At 47.3% G+C, this 18,031-nt stretch overlaps 1 protein-coding gene across 5 annotated transcripts in view; it reads left to right on the top strand.

The window, feature by feature from the left end:
* The first annotated feature begins 6,558 nt into the window (after positions 1 to 6,558).
* Positions 6,559 to 18,031, top strand: part of IMPA2 (inositol monophosphatase 2) — a 104,777-nt gene continuing 93,304 nt past the window's right edge. For 2 of the 5 annotated variants that reach the window (XM_036932711.2, XM_036932710.2), the window contains exon 1: positions 6,562 to 6,832. In XM_036932711.2, coding sequence (XP_036788606.1) covers positions 6,737 to 6,832 — 96 coding nt within the window. In that variant the 5' untranslated portion in view covers positions 6,562 to 6,736. Of the gene's footprint in view, positions 6,833 to 18,031 lie in introns of all 5 variants that reach the window. The other 3 variants (XM_036932708.2, XM_057504032.1, XM_036932709.2) reach the window with 3 other exon arrangements.

Genomic DNA, 18,031 nt, shown 5'->3' with positions numbered 1-18,031 from the left:
ATCTTCCCATGTTTTCTTCCGTCTGCTACTTGTATAGCTTTTCTTCTTCCTTCCTAATTACAACCCTTAAATAGAATTCGTGCCTCATATCAAATTTACCGAGTATCATAACTCCTCCAAGTGGTAAAGATACCTCAAGACAAATGCTGGGCATAGAAGCCACAGGGCATAAATATGCAAAGAAGTAAAAAGCTAACCTTTTCAAACAATAAGGCTTCCCTCTCACTTACCAACTTCACATTTCCCTGTATGGCCCCGGAAGATGACTGGTTAGCCAGAGACGGGGAAGATTCCTCAAGGGAGGAACAACCTAAGACAGGCACAGTCGCAGGGGGGCCATCAGGTGAGAAATTGGGGATCAACAGAGGTGAGGCTTAGAACCTCACCCCCCTGTTCTGAGAGAAATCTTCTGCATACGTGGATGTTTTATTGCCCTGGTCTAGCTTGGATTAACACATAGTCTACAGGCACACACCTGATCATCTACATTTGCTCTCTTACAACACTAAACTATGTTTTCTACCTTTATCTTGTATCTACCTACCACTTCAGCATTTTATTAAAAATAATAATAATAAAGAGAGAAATGTGGTATCCACATATAAATCAAGTATAAAAACCAAATGAGTATTCATATTTGAACTGACTGTTTATAGAGTTCATAATGCATGAGCAAAACCGAAAGTTTCTGTGATGACTGCCCTTGTACTGTTCACTATGTAACTTATTCATTATGTAAGAATTTGTTCTACATGTAAGAACTTGTTTGTTATGCCTCAGAAGATTGGAGACTGACGAAAATTAGGCTTGGGGTGGATTAATGATTGTGCATTGAGCATTGACTCCCCTATACAGAATTTTATTGTCGTTAACAACCATTTGATCAATAAATATGAGAGATGCCCTCACAAAAAAAAAAAAAAAAAAAGGACAGACTTCCAATGGTAAAATAAATAAGTAACCGGGATGTAATGTATAGCATAAGGAATATAGTCAAGATATTGTAACAGCTTGGTAGGGTGATAGCTGGAACCTAGAATTATGTATATAAATGTTCTACCAATGTGTTGTACACTTGAAACTAATGTAATGTAATACTGTGCGTCAACTACCCTTCAATAAAAAATAATTATTTAAAAAAAAAAAAACACATGCAGGGGGAAGAGTTTGTTAGTATGTTCCCACCTCCTTTCATTTTCCTGTCTTTTCTTTTTTTATTGACATACAGTTAACATAATACTATAATAGTTTCAGGTCACAGTGATTCAACATTTATATACATAACAAAATGCTCACCACAGTAAGGCTAGTTATCATCTGCCACCATACCAACTTATTAGAATGGCACTGCCTATATTCCCCAGGCTGTACCTTTCATCCCCATGACTTACTTGTTTTATAACTGCAAGATAATGCCTTTTGATCTACCTTTACTCCTTTTCAACTTCAAGCAGTGGGATCTGAGGGTTATTACCCTGAGGGTGGGAGGATGGGTATCTATCACAGGAAGACAAAGCATTGCCCACTGGTCAGAGATGACAAAGAAAAATTCTGAAAAAGATATGATGAGGCAGAGCCCAAGTCCTTTTGCCCCCAGTAGCTCAGAGACAGTAGAGGGATGGAGGAGCTCTTGGGAGAGAGCATAAGGCCAGGCACTCGGCCCATCTACCTACTCACCACCACCACCCCCTCACTATCCCCCACCTTCTGCAGAAGGGCAGAGCTGGGAGTGGCAGAAAGGACAGAAAGGATGACTTTTCATGGAAAACCTTAGGAAGTCTCAGCACCTTCCCAGTGGACCCTGGGGAACATACACAATCCCGGTTTCCTTCTGCATGACCCCAGCTTGGGGAGAGACATGCTAGAAAAGGAGAAGATGTGCAAGTTGAGAAAACCATGCTGGGAGCCTCCCCTGGGGAGCATCCCAACGTCACAGTGCCCTGGAAAAGGGGTGCACAAGACCCAAAGCAGCCTGGAGGTTGAGAAAGAAACTAGCACACTTTGCCAATACCCCAGGGCTAGCCAGGAGAAGCCATCAGGACTGACAGAGAAGAATAATAGCAGCAGCCTGGGTGGGTCAGGTGTCATCTCAGCATATGCTAGCATGGGACAGAGTGAGGCCCAATGGGCATGTGTCCTTTCCCAAGGCTGAGCACCCCTAGGGGAATGGACCCACCTAGGGGAAAGGGGCAGCTCAAAGCTGAATTGAATGAATTTCAAACTTAAAATGTCTGAAAAATCACTGACATATCTGAATTATCCTGGAAGTCAGTAGAATCAGTTTTCTTCCATCAGGCAGGAGGGGAAACTACAAAAAGAATTCAGTTACGAGGTAATAAAGAGAACTACATATAGTACATATGAGTCCATGGATTGTGAAATATCATCCTCTTGCAAATATCTTTAATTTCATGAACATCATCAGGAAGAATTTCGGATGCATGGAAGTGGACATATTGGAAATTTATTTTACAGGACTGAGGCTTCGCAGGTTATTTAACAGAATGGAGATGGCCTCAATTACTGAAGTATAATTGCTTTGTCTCCAGGATCTAGGACTGTGAGATCCACAGGCATAGAATCACAATAAGGAGTGAGTGGAGGGTATGACAAAGAAAAAATAAGAATCCCGGTAAAGCTTTGCAAAGTTCTGGAAGCCAGCACACCAGGTGAATTCTCAGGGGTTATCTGGTACAAGGTCATACTCAGCAGAAGGGGTAATGACCACCACATTAATCCCTTCCCCAATGGAAAACAATGACTTGGGAGGTTTTTTCAGAATAGGAAAAAGCATCTCCAATTTTACAGTGGAAATTAATGAGAGAAATAACCCCACAGAGAATACTTTATGCAGACAATTCTGCTGGAACAGACTTTGCAAGGACTCCTAAAATTGTTCCTTGTCTTTGTTAAGGAGCTATGCACAGAGCGTTGGGTGATATTTAACTATACAGAGCATTTGTTAGTAATCACCTGTCCGACTTAATTTAGTGAGAATCTGTGGTTCTGGCTGACTCCAGTTATTGCATAAGCGTGTCTGAACTACTCTGCGGCAACAGTGGGGTGGGGGACCTGGGTAGTGGGCAGAAAGGTTGGCTCTGCTGTTCTATCCTGGAGATCCAAGCTCCCTATGGCCCCCTACAAGACCTCTTGGCTGAGAAGAGCTCTTTATACCTTTAAGTGTGGTGATGCATGAGGCAAAACTCTGACTCTGAACCGCATCAGTTTACTAGAGCTGCCAAGCCAAAGTATCACAGACTGGATGGCTTAAAAACAGGAATGTGTGTTCTCACAGTTCTGGAGATTGGAAGTCCAAGATCATGGTGTCTGCAGGTTTGGGTTTTCCTGAGGCCTCTCCTTGGCTTGCAGATGACCTTTTCCCTCTTTATGTGTCTTTCTTTACCCAAATTCCCTCTTCCTGTTGGTTTAGGGCCCACCCTAACGACCTCATTTTCATTTAATTACCTCTTTAAAGGCCCTATCTCCAAATACAGTCACATTCTGAGGTACTGGGAGTTACGACTTCCACATATGAATTTTTAGGGAGACACAATTCAGTCCATGACCCCAACTTTCCATACCTGAGATTAAAAATGGTAAGATGCTATCCTGGGCCCACTTCTAGGGATTCAGATGAGATGAAACAACAAAGCTCATCAAATGTCCAAATCAGCCTGTCATGGTCCTGGAGAATAAGATCAGATTTCAAAGTAACCTGGGAAGCTAGTGAAGTGGGTAGAAGAAAAGAAAAACTTCATTTTAAATAAACACTTTGTTTATTTAGAATTTGCTTTGCTCCAGAAAGGACATGAGGAGAAGGAACTCCCAGATTAATAAGGACATAAAGGGCAAGTCGAAAAGGGCTGTCCTGAGGGCCCTTTCACCCACTTACCACCGTCTGTCCCAGCTCCTTCTCCCACTGTGGCCACAGGGGAGGCACCTTGCATGTGGCCTCCTGGTGACTACAGTGTCCACTGAGGCTGCATCCACAGGGTGGGAGTGAGAAGGGGCAGTTAGGAAATAGTTGTCAAGGCAAAGCATGGTACTCTAGGGGCGTACCAAAGTTGATGTGGTTTCCAGGGCTTCAGAAGAGGTATATAGGGCACACTGCTGAGGAACTATTCTGTTTCCAAAGAAATTCATCATTAGAGCATAAAAAACTTGGATAATTGTTTTGCCAATGGGTTTCAGCCCCGGGCAAGTTCGCTATGGATTGAATGTGACCAAAGAAATTGACAGCAAAACGTTCTTTGGGGTGAAAGGGTTTATTACCCGCTTGTTCTCCTGGCAGTAGGTCGAGCACTAGCATCTCTACCTCCGCATAGAGCAGTAGGCTGAACTCTCTATATAGTGCAATAATAGCTTATTGCCTAAAAGTGTGGAAGCAGTAGCCCAGCAACAGACCAGTTACATCATCAAGTAGTTCAAGTTCAGTGAGGATCCTGGCCATCGGAATCCCAACTTCCCCACAATAATCCATTAGAAAAAGCTTATTTCAGTGTTCAACGATTAACAGATATTAAGCAACTATTATGTGCCAAACAGTATGTTGATGACTTGAGGTACATTGGTAAGCACATCTTTAATAACAGTTGCAAACACACAAGTGCCAAGCACATGTATATTAACCCACATAATAGTTACAAAAAACCCATTTTGAAGTTGAGGAAACTGAGTCAAAAGAGATAATTTGTAATTAGCTCAAATCCATGCATCAAGGAAGAAATCGAGCCAATATTTTAACAGGAAAATATAGCTGGCTCCAAACTTCATACTGGTAAAAACCACATGATTCTGCCCTAAGATACTTGGATGTTGGACAAGCAAATTATAAAGTCTTTCTCTAGATGTTTAGATAGGCTGAGGTTCATAAAAGTTTATCTAAAAATGTAACTGAGCTCCCACATTGGCCCAGGACAGGCAGAAGGGGGGAGAGGTGTTCAAAAAGGGAAGCTGAGAGAACTAAAGAGAAACTTCATAACTTCCTAATTTTGTTTTGTGTTGGAAGAGAGCTCTAAAGAAAACATGCCATGAAAATCAACAACTGAATGCATTTAATTTAAAAATGAGGGCTTCAGAGCACATTCTAAAGTATTTTCAGAAGTCCAGCTTCCTATCTTGAAATCATGAAAAATATGAACCAAAAGATGGAGTAGAGCATGCCTTCAGATGGCCTTCAGTGGGGCTGGGGCAAATCTTGGTCTAGTTTTCTGAGCTGGAGGATGAGACCTGGGCAAGGCTAGAGCAGAGACTAAAGCCCTACCCAGCTCTGGTCCTAATTCTTCCTTGGTGGTGGTAATTGTATTTGTTCTTATGCCATACACCTAAAGTTTTCCCACAAGGTGTTTCAACATAAAGTGCTCACAGACAAAAGCCTAAAAACATTTAATCCCATCATTAAATTAACTGTATATGTCCCATAAGGTTCTTGTACGAACTCCCATTGTTCTCCCAGACTCTGAGAAGTAGCACTCCAGAATAATTTTACATGGGTCAGCATCATCTATAGTGGGGTGGGCAAAGCAGTTCATGAAATTGAACTCCTGAAAACCACGGAGACACCCTCTGGGGAAATGCCTTCCATTTATGTTTAGAATACTGTTCAATAATGTTGAAGAATCCAAGGTCGAAAAGATCATTCCACATTACATAGAGAGGCGAGTCAAGTTCGGGCTCCATATGGGAGTTCTGAGTTCAGACTGTTTATTTTATGCAATCCAGTAACTGTCATCGTAGAGTGTGTTTTTTAGCCAGCACCCAGACATTGGGGAACACGGGCGCTCTGCGTTCTCTGCAGCGAGGACGACCGCCCGTGGCGTACCGAGCAGGCTGAAACACCAGGAGCCCAGCGGTCTTCGGCTAGGAACGATCCGTTAGGAATTGAGAACCCCTTCGGGGCTGGCCGCGAAGGGGCCCTCAGGCCAAGTGCTTGTGGGCTGCCTGGCGAGAGGGTCGGAAGCATCCCCAGCTGGAGCGGATGCGCCGGCGCCCACTGCAATACCTCGGGCCGCGTCAGAGCCCTGGCCTCAGCCGCGCACACCTACCGCCCCGAGACCCCGCTTCCGCCAGGCTGTGAGCCCTCCACCTCGTGTTCACAGTCGTCGCCACTCCCACTTCTCCCACCAGGCGGCCACTACTGCTTGCTGCTCGCGGGACAGAGCGCGCGGAGAGGCTCAGCGTGGAGTAGGCGGGCGGGAGTAGGGGTGAGGCCTCGGAGTGGTGGGGCAGGACTCGGCCGACAGCGCAATGGTCAGGGGTGGCCTCGACGGGGAGCAGCGGGCCTCGGTACTGGGCCTGAAGGGGCGGGAGGTCGAATGCACTGCAGGAGGGGCGGATCTCGGGTGAAGTTCGTTGGGGGGACCGGAGCTGGGCGGGGCTGTGCTCAGCTGGGAGGGGAGGGGCTGGGTGCTGGAAGGGGCGGGGACAGGTGCTGGGAGGGGAGAGGAGGAGTCCGATGCTGGGAGGGGCGGGGCGCGAGAGGCGCAGCGGAAAGGGGCGGGGAGTCGTGGGGCGGGGCCGGGAGCAGACCGGGGGCGGGACGCGGGACGCACAGCGCAGCTACCCGGGCTGGCGCGCTCCCTGCACTTCCCGCCCTCCTAGCTGTGCAGCGGGTGGCGGCTGAGGCGCGGAGCGGCCCGAGGAAGAAGGGGGCGTGTGGAGCCTGGTTTCGGGGCGGTGGGAGCCAGTGGGGGCCCGGCGAGGAGGGTGGGAGGTGGCGGGGCCCGGCGAGGCCGCAATGAAGCCGAGCCGCGAGGACGAGGCGGCGCCCGCCGGGGGCCCCTGGGAAGAGTGCTTCGAGGCGGCGGTGCAGCTGGCGCTACGAGCGGGACAGGTGAGCGCCGCGGCCTCCTCCCGCGCTGCAGGGTCCACCGCGGCTCGCGGGCGGGCGGCGTCTGGCGCTCTGGCCGCTTTCCGCTCCCACGGAACTTGTAGAAGTGAGAGCTGAGGGAGTGGGGCGGGGGGAGGCCTCCCCGCCCGGGGCGCCAGCCCGGCCGCTTGTGGCCGCCGTGGGGGCGGGTCCTCGGCGCGGAGCGAAGCCGGGCGGCGAGCGGTGGGCGTCCGCGGACGAGGTGAGGGGCGTGAGGCGGTAAAAGTGGTCTTTGTGTTGAGTTCCTGGGCGGACGTTCCCTTCCCCTCTCACCCTAGGCGTGGGGGGCGCGGGGCGGGGCGGACGGCGAGCGGCTCTCGCGTGGCGGTGCGGACACGGCCTCTCTCCTGGGGCAGCAGAGGGGCTGACTGTAGGTGACTTGACCTTTGTCTTAAGAGTCGGTTAGAATAGATTGACTGCAGGTCAGCCCAGGGCTTTAAACATCATCCCCAAGGCTTGCGTGGGGCAGCGGGCAGTTTAAGGACCTCAGAAGTGACCCAGTGTCCGGGGCGTGGGTGTGGTCGCCCTCAGGTTGAAACCCCAGCCACGCAGTATCTGGCTTCCTGCTGGGTTGTCTTGCTCAAGCATCCTGAACCCAGACCTCCTCTGACCCACAGCTTAAAAGTGGTCCACGCAGTGTGTGTGGAGGAACTTGTTACACTGACCGGAAGGGTGAAAATCAAGCAGCAGAGCTACGGAAAACTCAGAGCAGAGTTTGGGAGTAGACTGCAGTCCCCTTTTTTCACTTATATTTTTGTGTTCTTTGTACTCCCACCCCCATTCTCTCACCTCGTTCTGCGGTGCCTGACACAGAGCAGGTCCGCGTCCATCCCATGGGGTGAAGGCTTGCGCGGCGGTTCTCCCAGGACTGTCGGCGCGGAGGCCGGCGCGGGAAGGCTGCTAACTCCGGCTCTGCGCGCTGAGGTGCGGGAGTGTGTTCTGGTGAATTACAGGATGAGCGAACAGAAGCAGCGGTGGGGGCAGATCGCCACCTCTTTGTATCCAAACAGCATTTTCTTTTTCAGGTCTAGCAGTCTGAAAAAGCTCTTCCGTTTTCCCCCGGAGTTAAAATCAGGCTGTTACCAATTCTAAATTTGAAGTGAGGCTTTTGCACAGTGGATAGTGCTTTACCTTGGTGTGAATCCTCCTACCCAGTTAAAAGTTAGTCTTCAGCCTTCAGTGGACATATTTTGTGTTGGAGGGCCCTCCCTCTGTGGTTTGAAGGACACAAGACTCAGCCTGTAAGGAATGCACAACTTGGAAGGTGAATTGGGAAACTATCCTTTGGCTCCATCACCTTTCCCTCTAGTAAGAAAAAGATGACCCCGACCTTGTGCGATAATGCTGAAGCTTGTAGCTGCAGGATGAGCATTCTTTCTGGAAAGCAAGTTGGGAGTTTGGGTAGCACCTGCTCTCCCCCTCCCTCACTCCCAGCCCCCCTTGCATCCTTTCCAGAGTGTGCATCATCAGGATGTTTAGTAACTTTTAGGCTCCCCCATTAAGACTTTTTTGAGGAGAAGTCAGTTTAGGATTTGGACACTACTGTGTAAACCCTGGTGAGTTGTTATGGGTATCTGAGACTTTTCAAATTTAGATTCTTGAAGAAACAGAAGGGTTTTTTAAAAACATTTAAATAAGAAATGTTTATATAGCAATTGCAATATTCTAAGCACAATTCTAAGGGTCTTAGGAATTTTAACTTATTTAAGAGCTGCATTTTTCCAACTTGTCAACAACAACAAAAAGCTTTATTTGAGTGTTGGGGGAGGGGTGAAATAAAGATTCTGCCATTAGGAGTCCAGTCCAGTCCTGGGCTCCCTCTTGGGCTTTATGCTGATGCTTCCTGCCTCCCGGGCAGTAGAGGGGAGAGTGGCCAGAATGGTCTGTGGCAGAGACAAACAGTAGCCACATAGATCTTTGTAACCTGTGTAAAGACGGACAGATTGTCTTAATGTTCTCATAGCAATGGGGTGTTGAATGGGGAAGTCTGGCCTTTTGCCAGATAGCCCAGCAAGGGATAAGAAGGGTTAGTGGTGATCCTTTCCTGAGTCCTCAGCCAAAGGGGTATTTGGCATAGTTACATGGCCTGTGGCCCAACATGCCCACCCCCTCACCAGCACCCGAAATTCTGTTTTATCAAGTTTGCTACTCTCAGCTGCTCCTGGACAGTTGAATGTGTGAATAACTAAGCCCAGTTCTATATGTTGAAAGGTACAGGGAGCAGAGGGAGGAACCTCCCATGAGAGAAATGTCACAGCCCTTGATCTTTCAGACATTGGTTCCAGTCAGGGCAGCCACCTCCCCTTTGCCTCCTCCTAAGAGGTCTCCACAAAAGCAGCCTGCCCAGTGGAAAGTGCACTACACCCTCCCCATTCTCCCCTGGCTTCTCCACCACCCATCCCTGCAGTGCCTCTGGGAGTCATCCCTTCCCTTCCAGTCCCAACCACCCATGTCATTGCAGGCTTTTGGGAATCCCACCCCCATTACCACCACAAATACAAATAGCAACATTCATCAGAATGGCTGTTTATCATCTTTTGTGTGATGTGTGAACAAAAGTATCTTAGAAAGCTGTGCTTTTTAAATTGTCCTGCAGAGGTAGATTCAGGTTTTCTTGGGCCTGAACTTTAGACAATTTAGGGATCTCTTTAAGAGAAAAATATAAAATTCAAAATTCAAACTTAGGTGTAAAGGTTATTTAGTTATAATAAAAATCACAGGAATAAATTTTATGATGCTAACAAATATAACAAAATACATAAAAGTAATTCTTTTACTGTCCCTCTTCTGTAATACTTTTCATATTTTTTGGTTTCATACCCTTTGCATCTTCAAATGACAATGATTTTGTAGTATTTTCTATGGAGAGACTAGAAAGATAAATTCAGGCTTTCTTGTAGCACAGCTAATTGAAATTGCTGGTGTTTAGAAAAGCTTATTTAGATTTCAAATTTGTTATTTGTAGGTTCATATAAACTTATGATTGCCATCAAATTTGAAAATCCTGTCAATCTTCTTTTACATATTAGTTGTAAGATGGGGAGGTATTTTCCATAGACTAGCTTATGGTCCATATCGTTGAAGCCTGTTTCTTACTATCCCTTGTGCCAGCTGCTACAGGAACACCCATGCTTCTCTGGGCCTGTTGTTTATGTCACCATGCCGAGTCAGTCAGCAGGTGGACAGTAGAAGCATTTCTGGAAGCCATCCCACACAGAACTGTTAACCTACAGAGGTGACTGCAAACCCCATAGATATGTCCCATTAAAACCCAAAGTAAGTTAATCTCTGTTCTATGTCCCTTTAGCCAAAAATGTCAGCACGCACTCCCCTGTATCCTGACATGAAATGTGATGGAGTGGAGGTTCATAATGGAAAGAGACAACAGTTTATGTACAGTTAGAATAGCTGACTTTTGCAAACTTAGAAGAGTGTTCGTGTGTGACCACGTGAACACTTTACTAGGGTGCCTGGCAGAGCTTCACTCAAGGGAGAGGCCTTGAGGCCTCAGCTCCATTAGCTTCACAGTAAATTCATCTATTTACTGGTAGCAAAATCTCAGGACAGAGCAGAAAAACAGAAACCCAGGATTCTACCCTCATTCAGTACTCCAGCCTTTTCCTCTCTATCGAGTTGGCTTTTCATACCCTTGCAGGTTACACTTCCCAAGGCCCAGTCTTGAGAAGTGAGGTCTGTTCCCAACAGTCCCTGTGTGGATGAGCCCCTCTGGCCAGCCAGATTGAACTGCTGCGCTTTTTCAAAATACACATTGCATTTTCCTGCCTTCTGACCCAGCTCCTGAGCCCCTTCCTTCATGGACCTTCCTGTGAGACCTTCCCTTCGCTGTTCCTCTTCCCAGCTCTGTTTGTCCCTGATCTGGTTGGTGTGCCTTCGCCAGGGTGAGCTCTGAATGTGGATGCTCTTCTGTCCACCTCACTCCCCAGAGCAGTGTGTGTACACTGGGGGGCTCTGAACCAACATCACCCACTTGCCAGGTGTGTTCTCCCAAAAAGGTGTTCTGATTTGTAACTTTAATTTTCATCAGTTATTCACACAATAAATTAAAAACTTTTTTATTAAGGTATGATTGATACACATTCTTATGAAGGTTTCACATGAAAAAACAATGTGGTTACTACATTTACGCGTATTATCAAGTCCCCACCCATACCCGAATGCAGTCACTGTCCATCAGGGCAGCAGGTTCCCAGAGATCCACTATGTTCCTTATCATTCACACAATTAATTTAATAAGTGAAATACTACTATAAGGAATGTCATGAAAAACAACAGTGCTCTGTCCACGTCATCCTCAGCAGATGACCTTTTCCCTAGAGGTTACTCTTTATAGTTACACCCATTTTCTAAATAATAGGCTTCTACCACTCTTTCCTAGTCATCCGTTTTGGACATTGTATTTACACTGTGTGCTGTATTACTTGATTGTCACTGGTATCCATGTTCATGTTCTGATGACCATGCAGTTGTTACCATGGTTGAGCCAGATAGTATGGTTGTATTACATACTCTTTTCTCTCTTAGGTAGCTTATATTTTCCTTAAACAGTTGTTTTTTTTCTATTTGCTTAGTTTTCTATTTACCTGCCAATGATCATCTTCCAGCTTTCCAATATAATTTGTAATGATTTCCTCGGTGATTCATTGCTCTGGGAAAGTGGCCTTCACGCTTTCCTGTGCATTGGAAGCACTGGAAGGCTTGTTGAGGCAAGCTGTGTCCCACCCAGAGTTTCTGATTCATCAACTCTGAAGTGATGCCGAGAACTAGCATTTCTACCAAATTCCCAGCTGATACTGATGCTGCGAGACCGCACTTTGAGAATTACTGCTGTATAGTATATTACATGGATATATGACAACATTCACTCAACTCTTGAGGAAACTTTAGATATTGTCCAATTGGAATTATGAATAATGTTGCCATGAACATCCTTGAATGTGCTTTTTGGTTAGGTATGTGTGCATTTCTGCTGGGGGCATGTTAATAGTGAAATTGCTGTGTCATTGGATATGAAATTCTGCCAGGTGGTTTCTAAAGCAGGTGCACCAACTTACACTCCTACCAGCAGTAGGTAGGGGTCCTGCTGCTGCATGTCTTGGACAACACTTGGTATTGTCTATCTTCCATTTTTGCCATTTGATGAGTTCAAAGTGGTATTTTTTTGTGGTTTTTATTTGCGTGTCCCATATGGTTAATGAACTTGAGTGCATTCATGTTTATTGGCTTTCTGGATACTCTCGGTTTTGAAATGGTAGTACTGAAACTCAGATTATAAATGTATTTATTCACTTAGCAAATATTTATTGAGTAACTATGGAAAGGACTTTAGCCTTTACTCTGTGTATGACATGAAGTTTGGGCAGTCCTGTGTGGGGCCCTACAGGGCAATCAGGGTACCACCTTGGCTGCTATGTGGGACCCTACAGTGCCATGAGGGCACCAGAATTACATACCTGATAGGAAGCTCTTAAACTAGTCCAAGTGAGAAGTGAGGGCAGATTTGACTGGGCTGTCATGAGGAAGGAGGTAGAATACATACTTTGAAGGCTGAGCTTCTGGGTTTGCTGGTGGATTAGAGGCACGGAATTTGAGTGAGAAGAAAGTCAAGAATGCCTTCAGGGTTTGGGCCTGAAAAACTGGTTGAATGGATTTGCCATTTCTGAGGTGGCAAAACTGCAGGGGAGCACGTTTGGAGGTAGAAGCCAAGTGTTGTGTTTCAAACATGCTAAGCTTGAATTGCCAGTGGATTTCTAAGCAGAGGTGTTGAGTTTGGACCTAGAGTTCAGGGGAGTGGTTGAGGATAAGATGCCAATTTGGGAGCTATTGGCCTGGGATGGTGTTTAAGGCCAGGTCCTCAGACAGGGACAGAGTAGGCTTGTTCACTCATGGGCTCTGCCTTAGGATGATTCCAAGTCAAATTCCTGGCTCTTTCTTGGGAGATCCCCAGGGGCAATATGTGGAGGCCTTAGGTCACTCATTTCTCCAGAAAAGACTCCCCTGCCCTCCTGCCTGGGCTGAATGCACTGGGCACTGCAGGCAAGGAGGAGGCAGGTGTTCCATGCTTCACCTTGGCCCTATGCCGCACCCATGTCTCAGGTGCAGACCTCTAGTCTCTGCTTAGCTCCAGAGGGTGGGGGTCAATCTTCATTAACAACTATAGAATTCCCACCAACATTTGAAACTTCAGCCAGGACAGAACTCCTGTGTGACAAACACTGGCCAGCCTGGAGGAGCAGCTGACCCTCCTGGGGCACTTGTGGTTTAAGTGTCTGGCAACCACTACTCCCGACACTGTGTGCAAGGCCAGCGGTCATTTTACTTACATGTCATGGTAAAGAAACTAGCATGTTTCTTATGACCATTTTGCTAAACAAAAGCTGTTGGAGAAAATTGAGAAGGAATGCTCTTTGTCAGAGACCTTTGCCCCTGCAGCCCTTCCACCAGCCCTTGGCACAGGAATGAGTCAGTGAAGTCCCATCTGTGTTTCACTAAAGAAGTAGAAGGAAAGGCTGGAGTCAACCTCATGTGAAAGTGAATCAATCTCTGTGTCCCTGAGATATTAATACTTGTTCACCCAAAATGAAGCACCCAATAGTGGAGATTGCTGTCTTTGTGGCTAAGAGCAGGGGCAGAGTAGGCTGAAATCTTACCACTTAGCCAGAGAATGGAAACCTTGCTCTTGAGTTTCAGGCCCTACTGACCCCTGAACCCTGGCAGTGGGGTCTTGTGTGTGTGGGGGGGTACTTAGGCCCCAGGAACCCAGGTTTGGAGAGGAAAAGGGAGCTTTGAGTCCAGGCTCCTCCATCTCTTGGCCCCACCAGGCAGGAACCTGAGGTTGGCCTGCCCCACATCTTTCTTCCATGGAAGATGAGGGAAGAGTTCAGCCTAGGGGCACATGGTTAAGCCTGTTTCAAGATCCTTGTGGCCACGGTCCTAGTTCCCAACCCCAGGGGCTACCTGGGTGATGCATTCACACAGTAGGCATGGCAGGGGCCCCACAGGCTGCCCCAGACAGAGGCCTAAGCCAGTGATCACAACAGCATGTAGGGTAGCTGTTTCCAGTCCTTGGAAGATGGCGGACAGCTTCCTGGAGGAAGTCATACCTGAATTGTGTTCTCAAAAGGAAAAGCAGGAGTCCACTAGAGAGGTTGGGTGAGGGGCTTGGGGTGGGTAGAGGGGAAGAGAAGGGATCCACTCACAGAGAGAAGGTGGGCATGCAGGGGTGAAAGCAAAGGCAGCCCCCAGGAGCTGCAGGATGTGCACCTTGGCTGAAGCTCAGGTGAAGAAGAGTGTCAGGCCGCTGGGCAGGGGTATCGGTAACACAGGGAGGCCTCTTGTGGAGGGTGGAGTTGCAGGGAGTGTCAGACTCAGGTGACCTAGGTGAGTTGTGATGATTAATGAATTTCATGGTAGGTGGACTTAGTGAAGAGTTGTAAGTCTCAGGAAACCTTGGAGTGAGGAACGTCTGGGTTCCTGGCTTGGGCACCTGGGTGGATTTCACTGTGTTGCAGAGAACTCTGGACCAGATAGGGATTTGGGAACCGTCAGTTATGGAACCTCCACCCTGGAGGAGTGGACTCTGTTTAGTAAATGGAAGATTTGGAACACCTGTGTCAGGACCCCTTTTCCTGCACCTTATGGCTGTATGGCCTTAGGCAACTTTCCTAATTTCTTTGTGCCTCAGTTTCCTCATCTTTAACACAAGAATAATAATTATTACCTCAGAGTTGTCATGAAGATTAAATAATTGGCATGTGTGAACTGCTTAGACTGTGCCTGGGACAGAGGAAGCCCTCCACCTTGGTGATGGAGTAGGTGGGTCTTCAGGGAACATGGCCCCTGAGGGTGGGGCTCCACCTGAGTTCTTAGACACACCTCTTAAAAGGAGTAGTCTGAAGGAGAAACACCAGGAGATGGGGGTCTCTGAGACCCTGGCAGAAAGGACCCGATGACACAGATGCAGCTGAGATGTGGATGAAGAGTGTCCCCCTGGATTTGGCACAGGAGGTGTTCAGGTGCCTGGCAGGGTTGCTGGGGCTGCAAGGGAAGACAGGGTGATGGGAACTTGGAAAGTAGCCGGTGAGTTTGAGCAAACTTAGCCATGGAGCTAAGGAGAATCTGGCATCCTTGGCCCACCTCTGCTTTAACCACTCCTCTTTCCTGTGATTAAGGTTCTGCAGTTGTTTGTAATATATTAACAGATATGAACTGCTGACCACTTGTGCCCCATGATAGCCATGTTCTTGCCTGGGCATCTGATTTGCTTTGTGGGTTTTATATTGTCATATGTATTAGGGTTCTCCAGGGAAATAGAATCAATCAGAGGTTGACAAGTCCAATCTTCAGGGTGAGCTGGCAGGCTGGAGACCCAGAGATAGCCAGTGAACCAGTTCAAAGGCTATAGGTAGGAAGAGCCAAGGTTGCAGGTAAAGTCCAAAGACAGGAAGAGGCATTTGGGCCTGTCTCTGAATGATGCTCTGATGCTTTAGCTGATGGTATCCTTTCTTTTAGATTTGAAATCCAGACTTCAGTGACTAAAGGCCCATGTTTTATATATTAAACATTAACAGAATGTTATTTGGAGGGAGAGACCCAGGCCAGGAGGTCTATGAAGGGCATGCTTAGTTATTGAGTAGATGAAAAACATTAATTGAAAAACAGCATACAGTAACTTATTGCTGGCAGAATGAGAACGTTTAAAATTCTAAGGCTAAGAGAAAACAGCTTTTGAGTGATAAGGGGCTTTAACAGGTAACTAAGCTGGCCGTCCCTCTAGATGTGGCTGTGACTGAGGGCAGGGCTTCCTGAGTCTAATACTGATTTATTTTAAAATGCAACACGGCATCACCACCTTTCTCAGTGAGGTAAAAATTATGAATTAAACTTTTCTTAACCTAGTATTTCAACATCCTATTTAAGATTTGTACATTGTGTATATGGTGGGTTTTGTTTTTTGTTGTAAGTCATTAAATTTTGTCAGATACATGTCCTCACAGATAACTAGAGTGGTAAAGGTCTGCATGTGTACCTGAAGCATTTTGTCCATAGACCGTTACATACAATTCCTTATTGATTCTTACACCCCAGTGTCTTAGCCACTACCATTGTTACAGATAAGACAAAGGCTCTCAGATGCTACACGATCCCCCATGATCTCCCAAGCGGTGCTTTAAGTTTGGATCTATCTGATTCTAAACTGCAGGTTTATCCTTTGTGCCCCCTAATGGTGCTATGAGATGGACAAAGGGAACTCAGAAGCATTTTTTTCTGAAGAACTAGGGTTTCTGAGTCATTGCTGACTGAAAGGAAGCTCATTTATATGGCTGTGCCACATATGGAAATCCAACAGATAGCCTTGTGAATACCCACTGGGATGCATATTGTCTGATGGGCCTGGGCCAGAGAAGCAGAGTGGAGCCTGTGTGGTACGACGGGGTGAGAGTGGGGGTGTCCCTGGAGCTGCTAATTTGGAAGGCAAAGCTCCGCCCTCCAGAAGCTGACGGTCCAGTGGAGGAGACGACAGTGGCCAGCAGTAATAAGTGCTGCTCCATGTGGTGCCTGGGTGTGCACTCTGTGCTGTAGAACCACTGACCCAAGAGAAGGGTCCCCACCCAGGTGGTGGGCAGGGGCTACACAGGCAGCTTCCTGGAAGAAGCTCTCAGGGACAGACAGGCAGTAGTAAGGCAGGGACAGCCACTGGGCGGAAGGAACTTTATGTCCAAAGCTGGAGTTGCAGGAGGGAGAACCTCAGGGAGTGACTGAGCATGGCAAGAGGGACAGGGTCCACGGCAGTCATAGGGGATCTCACATTCAGGACACGGGCCTGCCGTCCTCAGAGTGAGCCCAACAAGCCACAGAGAATGCTAGGAGGTAGGTCTGCTTTCTGGAGAACCTGCTCTGCACAAGGTGAACAATGCTTCACAGGAGTAAGACAGAAGGATATTTGGAAGCTGTTATAACAATGCAGGCAAGCAATGGCATGCAGTAGGAGAAGGGCAGCATATGGGGAAATGTACTTCAGAAGTGGAATCTGGTTTGTAACCACATGAGAGGAAGGACTTAATGATCTGCAGGTTCCTCCTCTGGTGTTTGTGGGACGTGGGCCAGGTAAAGGAGTGGCAGCAGCTGAGAGGGGAGTGGCCATGGGACTGCACTGTATATGGCCAGTGAGCATGGAGCATGGCATGGCGTGCCCCTCTGCTCAAGCCCCACTCTTTCTTTGTGACACATGCGCACAACAAAACGATCATAGCAAACAATAATAAGCATTAATAAAAACAAAAAAAATGCTTTAAAAAAATGATACAGCATCTTCCTTCTGAATCCGTAAATCTCCCCTCCCTAATATGATTTGTTGTCAGGGGCCTCGTTCCTTGGGAAAGTGTGCCCATATGACATCAGACATTGCCCAGATTGCCCAGACAGGCCCTGAGTATGCATCTCCTCCACATACAAGAGTTGTGTGTATTGGCGTCTGGAAGACCAAGTGCATAAATACCAGTGAGGTTAAATACAGCTTCACAAGGGCACTTCCTAGAATGCCTTCAGACTTTATCACCTATGAGCTCAGCATGCAGCAGCCAAGAAATCATTCATTCATTCAGCAAATGTTCACTGAGACTCATCCATGGCAGCCCTTGTACAGGCTGCAAGATCTGCCTGTGGGAGGTGGACACAGAGGACAGGCAACGGTCCTTAACTACGAGGGAACTGCCGGGCAGTCAAGGGTCTGTGTTCAGCATAAGTACCCCATGCTGCCCGCAGAAGCTGGAGACATTTCAGAGAAGGTGACATTTGAATTGAGTCACAAAAAAAGAGAACATGGGCCAGAGGAAGGTTGGCGGTTCTGTCGGAAAATGTGAAGGATCAATGATTTAGTTTGGCTGGAGCCTAATAGCCGTGTTGCCAGGAGGGGAGGGAGAATGTAGAGGTTAGGGGAGGCCTGTGTTCATCAGGTCAATGCTTTGGCTTCCTTCAGAGTCCAGTGACAGAGCAAACATTTCTTTCTCTTTCCCATGGAAGTCTAGCTGGAGGTCTGGAGTAGGAGCCTGGCTTCGTGAAGTCACCCAGAGGACCCAGGCTCCGTCTTGCTTGTTGCTCTAAGAAGGCACACTCTTCCCATGTGACTAAAGCTGACTTCTCATC

This window comes from Manis pentadactyla, chromosome 6, assembly GCF_030020395.1.
Source record: "Manis pentadactyla isolate mManPen7 chromosome 6, mManPen7.hap1, whole genome shotgun sequence".
Classification (NCBI taxonomy): Eukaryota; Metazoa; Chordata; class Mammalia; order Pholidota; family Manidae; genus Manis; species Manis pentadactyla.
Note: the sequence above shows the minus strand (reverse complement) of the source record. Positions and strands in the feature narration are given on the sequence as shown.